We start from the raw sequence: 10,253 nt of genomic DNA, 5'->3' as shown, positions 1-10,253 counted from the left end.
ACTTAAAGGCAAAAGTGTGGAGAAAGAAGCAGAAAGATCTGCTCATGATCCAAAACATACGAGCTCCTGGGTCAAGCATGGTGGAGGTAGTGTCACGGCTTGGGCTTGCATGGCTGCTTCTGGAATGAGCTCACTAATCTTTACTGATGTGCTACAAACCTGGAAAAGCATCAGTAAAGAAGAATGCAACAGTTTGGTGATGTCATGGTGTAGCCGGCTTGATGCAGTTATCGTAAGCAAATATTAAGTGTTATTTACTTTCATTTACATTAAGACTACCTGTTCCAATACTTTTGCTCACCAAAAGGAAATTGGGCAGTCTGCCATCACAGGTGCCATGTTCTAAATTGTATAACACGTCTAGATGTATATATCAGGAGATGAAAGCTGAAATTCTGCTCTATTATCTCATATTCATCTTTTGATCTCAAGCCCAAATGTCATCAGTTTATCGCAAAAAAACAAAAACAAAAACAAAAGAACTGGCCTTGCCGTTCCAATACTTTCGGAAGGGACTGTAAATGAATTATGTTAAAAAAATCACAAATTGAAGTAAATCGGTACTCCGGTTTCCTCCCCTAGTCTGAAGATATGCATTGTAGACTGATTGGCATCTCTAAATTGCCTGGAGTGTGTGTGTGTGTGTGTGTGTGTGTGTGTGTGTGTGTGAGTGTGTGTGATTGTGACCTGTGATTGGTTGGGTCCAGGGTGTCCTCCGGATAAGCAGAATAGAAAATGGATGGATGGAAGCCTTGACACTAAGTATTTCAGCCTGTGGCACTGAAAAAAAAAACCACAATACCACGTCTTTTCATCCTCACACACACTCTTATTGTTTCCCGCTTATATACTCCTCGTGCTTTAGTGATAAAGAGCCGTATTCAGAGTTGAGTTCAAACGTTGACGTCACTAGTTAGACATAGTCAGACTCTATGTAGAAGATTAACTCTGGACATATCAGATCATCCAACACACCAGCTGAACATCACGCCAACATCAAAAGAAAGTAGCCTAATAAAAAGATTGGAGTGATATCACTTTTCCTGGACTTTTGCGTTCAGATCAGTGACTGTGGACGACATGGTGCTGTTCACCTCCATTGTGTGTTTTTAAAGCCTTTTTGGGTCAAAATGGAAGTCGCCATCTTGCGGGAAAAAAAATTGGCGTGTTAAGTCATGTGTACAGCATTCAGCAGCGTACAGAGTGTTAGCACTCTCCTCCAAGAGTGTTTAGCTTTCTGCTATAGTTCAAGACTTCAGCAGTGGGAGAAGAGGCGTTGAATCCACACGTCTCAGAGGAAGCATGATGATGTCACGTGACGTTGGGGACGGGGAGGTATGGGGGGAGGTGGAGTGACACGTGTGGATGAGAAGTTTTATTGTCGCTGAAAAGTTTTACATTTTGGTTTGGACACACAGCAGAAACAGGACCATTAGCTGAATATTTACACAAGCAAATTATTAGAACGACTTCAATGCTTTAAGTTCTATACTAAATGAATTCATGTAAATACGCGGCTAAAACCCAAAAGTGTACATTTTATGTCATTTTACGTCAATTCCTGCGTTAAATTTAGTCATAACATGAATTGAGCGAATCAGCACAGAAGACAATCATGAGTTTTTTTTTTTTTTTTTTTTTTTTTTTTTTTATTATTTTCTTCGCATATGTTTAGTAAAAAAAAAAAAGTTGAAATGAAAACAGTGGTAGCTAATATTGTAGCCGTGCTATACATGGACGGAGGCGTGGCTTTTGAACTCGGGATACATATATATATATATATATATATATATATATATATATATATATATATATATAAACAAAAGAACAACAGGTGGATTTACTTGTTTTATTTGCGCAACATTTTATTGTTTAAACGCCATTTTCTATACACAATAAAGTACATTTTTTAAATCAGTTCGATCGTCGCTTAGTTCCAGGCCCAAACAGAATCCTTTGTATCTCTGATTCTGTCCTGGAAAATAATGGGCACCAATCAACAAACACTGTTGTCTTCTTATTGGTGGATTTTAGATGAGCATCAATGTAGCACTCGCTCTGACTTTTTAATCAGCCACCAGTGAAAAACTCTTTTCTTCACATATTCCATGGTCAGCCATGATACAGCTCCCCTGGAGGAGAGAGGGTTAAGGGCCTTGCTCAAGGGCCCAATAGTGGCAGCTTGGTAGTGCTGGGGCTTGAACCCGCATCCTTCTGATCAGTAACCCAGAGCCTTAACCACTGCTCAGGTGTCTTCTAGGCTGCAGAGTGAAAAGGCCTCAGTATATTTCACACAGAGATGACGTTCGACTGGCTTTCACGAGCAACGTGACGTAACGGCGGAACAAACAAACGGATGCTGCGCGGAGGCTTCACACCACATGACCAGGCCTGTGAAGTCTATCCAATTCTTTTCATTCTAAATGCCTCTGAAGAGCGGCAATGTTCTTCCTGTAGTCGTGGAAATTGTTTTAACCTGCAGGACTGAAACAAAACCGCAGAGAGTAAGCTCACGAAAGTGAGTTTCATCTTCACGCAACCTTCGTAGACGCCGTCTCTGTGTTAATAACGCTGAGGCCTTTAGACGCGTTTCTCCACTTATCAGATCATATCTGTAGAAAAGTCAGAGCTTGGACACTTATCTGTGAATCCTGCACTCTGCCTTTAAACGCTTTTCACTTACATTAAACACACATACACACACACACACACACACACACACTTCCATGCTGTCCATGAGAATTTGCTCTAGGGCTGTTCTTTTTTTTTTCTTTCTTCAGTTTTTGAGTGAACTCACTCTCTCTCTCTCTCTCTCTCTCTCTCTCTCTCTCGTGTGTGTGTGTGTGTGTGTGTGTGTGTGTGTGTCAGGTGATGACCACGAGGCCTCTGCTCTAATCCTTATAGAAAAGAATGTACCAAACGGGGGAGGAGAGATGATAAAATCCGAGCACACACACACACACACACATACTGAAGTGGAGTTTTTTTTATTTCCACACACTCTGTTGAGTCTGTCTCTGTAAGGACAGGAGGATGAGGAGGACGGTGCTGATGATGAAGGCCCTGGCGTGCTGGTGCGTGCTTTGCGCGGTGGTGCGCGGAGTCCGGGCGCAGTTTCCGCGCGCGTGCAGCACGGTGGAGGCGATCGAGTCGAAGCGCTGCTGCCCGTCCCCGAGCGCCGATGCCGAGGACGCGTGCGGCGCGCGCTCCGGACGCGGGGCCTGCGACGCCGTGCACACGGACACGCGGCCGTGGGGAGGAACGTACACGCTGCGCAACGTGGACGACCGCGAGCGCTGGCCCACCAAGTTCTACACGCAGACCTGCACGTGCTTCGGTAAAACTGCTTCAATTCTCTGTACAGTGGAGAGACTGGGAAAGCCTGGTCTGAGATTACAATAACACTGAAATAGAAGAGTATTATACTAACTTTTTTTTTTTTTTTTTACTAATTCCAGGCTTTAAATGCATTTTCTTATTCTATAAGATAATTTAGCTTATTTATAAAAATAAATGCATAAAATGTGCAACATTATCTGCAAATAGAAAAAGACAATAAGAATAAAATGAGTAATGAATTAAGTAATGAGGTTTAATAATCGTATACACAGATATGTTCTCTTGCTAAGATTGTAGAAATATATCCTGTTGTGTGTGTGTGTGTATGTGTGTGTGTGTGTATATATATATATATATACACACACACACACACACACAGTAGTCAATCTAGAATCTAGAAAATGTTCTAGTAATAAACAGACACACACACACATACGTGCATTATTTTATTGCCTGATCCATCACGCGCCCCATTATGAATCAGCTAAATCTCCTAATCCGGCCTGCCCCGAACCCTAAAGGCGATTTTCAGGTGAGGAAAAAAAAAAAAACCACTTCCTGTTGTCGAACCTGCTGAAAATACAGCCACATATACGATCATTTATTACATTTTGTTAACTGGTGTTAATATTTGCACTTCCTAGGCAAAACATGTGTGCCTTTAGATATGTTATGATTTTTCTGATTCGGTTCTAAGTGCTTTGGGCCTGAATGTGATTATCGTTAATGTCCATCTTGACGCTACGTCGTATCGTGACTCACCCTTGCGTTTTCTTGTCAGGTAACTTCGCCGGTTACGACTGTGGCGAGTGTAAGTTTGGGTGGACGGGGCCGAACTGCGACGTCCGCAAGACTCCTGTGACACGGAAGAATATCATGTCTCTGAGTGTGGAGGAGAGGCAGATCTTCCTGGAGGTGCTGCAGCGTTCCAAACGCACCATACACCCTCAGTACGTCATCGCCACCGAGCACTGGCTCGGCCTGATCGATCGAGAAACCAACCAGACGCGCTTCAGCAACATCACCGTGTACGACCTGTTCGTCTGGCAGCACTACTACTCCGTGAGGGACACGCTGCTCGGTGAGGAGGGGTCAAAGCGTTAAGGGTTAAAGCACAAGCTAAAATAATGCGTTATTTAACAGGTTAGGGGTTAGGGAAAGTGATTAAGGGTTTATCTTTAGGATTTAGGGTTAAAGCCATGTTGCTTGCTAAAGGAACTGAAGAGGTCAGAAGTCACATTAAGGGTTAAAGCACCAAAGCCTGTATTTTATAGTCAGGTTTTTAGGGTTAGAGTTTGAAAATATACCATAGATTGAGGTTGGGGTTTAGGTTTAGAGATTAGTGTTTAGTGTTAGGGATCAGTGTTTAGGCTTGAGGTTAGTGTTTATGCTTGGGGATTAGTGTTTACGCTTGGCGATTAGTGTTTAGGCTTGAGGTTAGTGTTTATGCTTGGGGATTAGTGTTTATGCTTGGCGATTAGTGTTTAGGCTTGAGGTTAGTGTTTATGCTTGGGGATTAGTGTTTACGCTTGGCGATTACTGTTTAGGCTTGAGGTTAGTGTTTATGCTTGGGGGTTAGTGTTTATGCTTGGGGATTAGTGTTTAGGCTTGAGGTTAGTGTTTATGCTTGGGGGTTAGTGTTTATGCTTGGGGATTAGTGTTTAGGCTTGAGGTTAGTGTTTATGCTTGGGGGTTAGTGTTTACGCTTGCGATTAGTGTTTAGGCTTGAGGTTAGTGTTTATGCTTGGGGGTTAGTGTTTATGCTTGGGGATTAGTGTTTAGGCTTGAGGTTAGTGTTTAGGCTTGGGGATTAGTGTTTACGCTTGGCAGTTAGTGTTTAGGCTTGAGGTTAGCGTTTAGGTTTAGGGATTAGCGTTAAGGCTTGAGGTTAGTGTTTAGGCTTGGTGATCGGGTTTAGGTTTGGGGATAGCATGTTTGGGTTAGGTTTGGGTTTAGTTTGGTGTCATTGGTTTAGTGTTTGGGCTTGGGGCTAGGGTTTAGACTTGGGGTTTTGGAGCAGAGGATTGTTGATCCAGTAAATAACTGATGTAAACACTCACTTTTCTGCATAATGTTAATAAAACTTTAAAAAAATGATTACAATTTAAAGACACTTAATCCAGCAGCTTCATTCCTTAAATAAGCCCACCGTAAGCGCTTGATTAGAGCAGTAATTTATTTATTTTTAACGCGATGGCTGAATTTCAGGTCCCGGACGGCCGTTCAAAGCCATCGATTTTTCCCATAAAGGCCCTGCGTTCATCACCTGGCACAGGTACCATCTGCTGAGTCTGGAGAGAGACCTTCAGGTGTGTAAAACTAACACTATCACTTCAGAGGTTAAGTGTCACATTGAGTGTTAGGCATAGGGGAATACATCTTCTTAGCAGAACTCTGAAGTGTTCATGACTATTCCCTCCCAAAGCTCCACATTCCATAACGAGAACCCTGAACAGGTGGGCCATCACTACAGAGGTCAAATGTCACGGTCATCTGGAATTTAATGTCATTCTGTCGAATCTGAATCCAGTGTTTGTTGATTCAAGATGATCAATGAGTAAAGGCCAATTTAAAGGTTACAGTACCTCAAGGTTAAAGTTAGGGTTTAGGGTTAGTCAGGGTTAAGGGTTTGGGATAACACCTGTTTGTCTGACAGCGTGAGTACTCCAACTGAATAAGGCTACTCATGAAGTAGGGGTCGAAGGTCAATAATCAGATTAAGGGTTATAGCATTTAAAGATTTCTATAACTGCTCTCTCAGACAAACAAAAACAAACTCAGACAACCCTTATTCAAAGGGGAAGGACTTAGGATTAAGATTAGTGAGTAAGCTTTAAGGGAATATTAGGAGTTGGCAATTTTAGCCCAAAAATGATATCAGTATTTACAGTACAACTTTGGACTCTTTTTAATGTCTCTCAGTCTCTTTCTGTCTCTCTCTGTGTTCAGAAACTGATTGGCGATCAAAATTTTGCTATCCCTTACTGGAATTTTGCAACCGGTGGCTCGGAGTGTGAAGTGTGCACTGATGACCTTTTGGGAGGAGAAGACCCCAGTGACCCCTCACTCATCAGCCCTAGATCACCGTTCAGTGACTGGGGAATCGTGTGTGACAGGTTGGTCTCAAACCCATACACACACTTCACCATACACCAACTTGTTTACACCCGGTAAACAACTTGTTCTCTCGTTATGGTACGACATTGTGTTTGAGAATAAGTGAGTTAGGATTTAGAGCTCAGTGTTAATGAACTTATTAGGATACTACATAGTTCTCCAGTGTACTACGTTTAGGACACAGCCAAACTCATGGACTTAATATAACATGACTTATACATGTTTATTCAAAATATGTAGCCTTAGAAGACAGCTATCATCATGTAGTAGCTGATTCCATATGGGACAGACTGTATCTCAGCTGCTCATGTACACACACTGCTTGTGAATGTAGTCCAATGGAAGTGATGCCATTTTGAAGCATTTGTGAAAATTGTTCCTGTTGAATATCATGACGTCTTCTGAGCAATGAACTGAATTTTTCATTTTTGTCTCCGCTGTAGCTTGGACGAGTATAACCGTTTGGTGACGCTGTGTAACGGGACGAGAGAGGGACCTTTACGTCGCGGTCCGAAGAAAAGAGGCAGCATTGCTTTGCCGACGATGGACGACGTACGCAGCTGCCTCCAGTTACGAGACTTCGACAGGCCTCCATATTTTACCAACTCCACCTTCAGCTTCAGGTGCAACAAACACAGAAACCTCATGTACTTACCTTATGAATTTGTGTGTTAAGTCACTTATCTGGGTGTTGAGTAGTGACTTTGATTAGCCAGTGCAGGAAAGGCAGTCGGGTTTAGACAGCTGTGTATGAAATAAGATCATTAACCAGGGTTGCCAGGTTTCAGCAAAACGTAAGCTATTGAGATAATACAGATGTGTCATCAAACACCGTTTTGTTTCGCAGAAACGCACTGGAGGGTTTCGATAAAGCGGACGGAGAACTCGACAGTGCTGTGACGGGATTACACAACCTCGTCCACGACTTCCTCAGCGGCACGAACGCACTGTCCCACTCCGCCGCCAACGACCCCATCTTTGTGGTGAGAGATCAGAATGAGTTTTATTGGTCAAGTATGGCTGAAGCCACAAGGCCTGTGACTCTGATTTCACAGCCATACACAGCGCAGAAATATTAATTATTATTAATGATGTACTGGTATGATGGTGGAGAGCATGTCCTCCTGTACGATGACGCAGCGTCTGTGAGCTCAACTAGTTCAGCAGCTGCACTCGTGCAGTCAAAGCATTTCCTATCACTCCAGCTTCACCTCACTAGCATGTGAACTAGACAGGATAGAGCTGTATGTATCTCTTCGAATAGACAGACAGATAAAACACAGCCAGAGAAAGAAAGACAGAGGTGATGACAGAGAGTAACATCTCCGTACTGTTTCAGGTGTTACACGCCTTCACAGACGCCATATTTGAAGAATGGCTGCGCCGCTTCCCAAAAAACGATACTTATCCCGAAGAAATGGCTCCGATCGGCCATAACCGCCATTTTAACATGGTTCCCTTCTTCCCTCCGGTCACGAACGAGGAACTCTACATTCCCTCCGTCGAGCTGGGCTACTCCTACGAGATCGACCTCTCCGGTACATACGCTAGTTCTGGTGTTTCATTACCTTATGTCTTATATGTTATTAAAAATCACTCTTGTTAACATTATGCTAATCTCTCTCCAATCTCTAACATTATGCTAACCTCACTCCTATTGCTAAGGTTACGCTAACCTCACTCCGATCTCTAACGTTACGCTAACTTCACTCCCATCTCTAACGTTACGCTAACCTCACTCCGATCTCTAACATTACGCTAACCTCACTCCGATCTCTAACTTTACGCTAATCTCACTCCGATCTCTAACTTTACGCTAATCTCACTCCGATCTCTAACTTTACGCTAATCTCACTCCGATCTCTAACTTTACGCTAACCTCACTCCCATCTCTAATGTTACGCTAACATCACTCCTATCTCTAACTTTATGCTAACCTCACTCCTATCTCTAACATTACGCTAACATCACTCCGATCTCTAACGTTATGCTAATCTCACTCTTATTGCTAACGTTACGCTAACCTCACTCCGATCTCTAACTTTACACTAATCTCACTCCTATCTCTAACGTTACGCTAATCTCACTCCTATCTCCAACTTTACGCTAACCTTACTGCAATATATTTCTTTAAGACATTGCTGCAGTCTGACCCATTTTTCCTTTCCAAAGTAGCAAAATAAGACTAACATGACTCATGCTAGCTAGCTAATTATCACACTAGTCAGCACTCTACTTTATTCCTCACGCTAATCTCACACTAACATTATGCTAACGTTTACTCACTGATTAGAAATCAGATAAACTTCTCATGTCTTCACTGTGTGTGTGTGTGTGTGTGTTGTAGATGCAGGTCAGTCCGCAGCCGCATTCGTTGTTGCCGGTTCCTGCCTCGCTCTCCTCGTCCTCATCCTCCTTTTGGTTCTGTACACACGGCAGAGACACAGGCGCGAGTACGAGCCGCTCGTCAGCGCTGGATATGCAGCTGTGAAATACACCGAGGACGCGTGATTGAAAACGAAATTAAAAACTAGCGTGAACATTACTGCAGAAGACATTGCCGCAGTCTGATCCATTTTTCCTTTCCAAAGTAGCAAAATAAGACTAACATGCTAGCTAACATGTCTCATGCTAGCTAATTATCACACTATTCCTGGCGCTAATCTCACACTAACATTATGCTAATGTTACGCTAACTCCAGCCTAACTGCTTTAGCTCGTCTGCATGCTAGTTCTTAGAAGCGGATTTTTTTGGACACGAGTCTAATTCAGGAAGGTCATAAAAATGTGAATCATATTTACAAGTGATTAAAAATGTAGAATGTAGTACCTCATTTTGATTTATTTACCTTCTAAATGTTTTTTTTTTTTCCATTTTAGCACACGACAGTAATTCATAAGCCATTTTGTTTACTGTTTATTTTGCTTGTTAAAGGTGCAGTCTGTGATTTTGACAAATTGTTTCTACACTTGAATTAATCATATTGTGATTAACACCACCAATGTGCAGCCAATCTCACTGGATTCTGTGAATTTCAGCTTTATATTTACATTTTTTTCTGTTAATTAATGTCACAATGACGAGTGTGTGCTACATCAGTTGCTAATTATTAAACTTTGGTTACTCCATAAACTGCTCTATGACTCTGACTCCACTTTTTTCATGGTCGTAGTACGTTATTAATGAGTAAATAATTCAATCAGCTAATGTTACTGTAACTAGCAATTTTACGAGTGGTCTAAATAAATAAAGACATTTATATCATGGCTATGTCAGATGTTAGCGTCTCATCATGAAGTTCAAGTCTGGTAAAGTAGAGTCTCATGAACGTGAATTTTCTTCTACGATTGCCCTGTATTTATCTCCATCCTCTATGTCCTCTACCTGCTCATGAACAGCATGATATCCTCATGACATGACGCTACCTCCACCATGCTTCACCATTAAAACATTAATTTGCAAATAATTTTGCAGATTATATTCATTTTACATGCTATTTTGTGTCGATCCAAGTCTTACTCAGTTCCAGGGTGTAACAAAATGTGGAGAAGTTCAAGAGCTTGAATACCTATGCATAATACACTGAATTATTATTATTATTATTATTATTATTAATAATAATAATAATAATAATAATAATAATGTGGAAATATCTGGTGAACAAAACGTGTATCAGGACGTCTCTGTTTCCATATTGAATCGTGGAGCCACATAAGATTAAAAAAAAATAATAATAATAATATAAAATAAAAAATTTCCATAACTACAGAGGTCTGGACCTCAGTTTCCTTAACGC

General features: G+C 41.7%; 1 protein-coding gene across 1 annotated transcript; it reads left to right on the top strand.

Annotated features, from left to right (window-relative positions):
* Positions 1-2,920: 2,920 nt before the first annotated feature.
* dct (dopachrome tautomerase) lies at positions 2,921-9,593 on the top strand. Its single transcript, XM_026910542.3, has 8 exons — positions 2,921-3,337; positions 4,121-4,420; positions 5,548-5,648; positions 6,289-6,455; positions 6,900-7,079; positions 7,304-7,439; positions 7,796-7,994; positions 8,804-9,593. Exons 1-8 carry the CDS (start codon positions 3,034-3,036, stop codon positions 8,965-8,967), a joined length of 1,551 nt encoding a protein of 516 aa, XP_026766343.3. The 5' UTR covers positions 2,921-3,033; the 3' UTR covers positions 8,968-9,593.
* Positions 9,594-10,253: the final 660 nt, after the last annotated feature.

The sequence above is a fragment of the Pangasianodon hypophthalmus genome, chromosome 5, assembly GCF_027358585.1.
Source record: "Pangasianodon hypophthalmus isolate fPanHyp1 chromosome 5, fPanHyp1.pri, whole genome shotgun sequence".
Classification (NCBI taxonomy): domain Eukaryota; kingdom Metazoa; phylum Chordata; class Actinopteri; order Siluriformes; family Pangasiidae; genus Pangasianodon; species Pangasianodon hypophthalmus.
Note: the sequence above shows the minus strand (reverse complement) of the source record. Positions and strands in the feature narration are given on the sequence as shown.

Excerpts from the sequence above, each read along its gene's own strand:
- dct (XM_026910542.3), top strand. The coding sequence starts at position 3,034 with ATGAGGAGGACGGTGCTGATGATGAAGGCCCTGGCGTGCTGGTGCGTG. Across the intron at positions 5,649-6,288 it reads GTCTGGAGAGAGACCTTCAG|AAACTGATTGGCGATCAAAA; the intron begins GTGTGTAAAACT and ends CTCTGTGTTCAG. Across the intron at positions 7,080-7,303 it reads AACTCCACCTTCAGCTTCAG|AAACGCACTGGAGGGTTTCG; the intron begins GTGCAACAAACA and ends TTTGTTTCGCAG.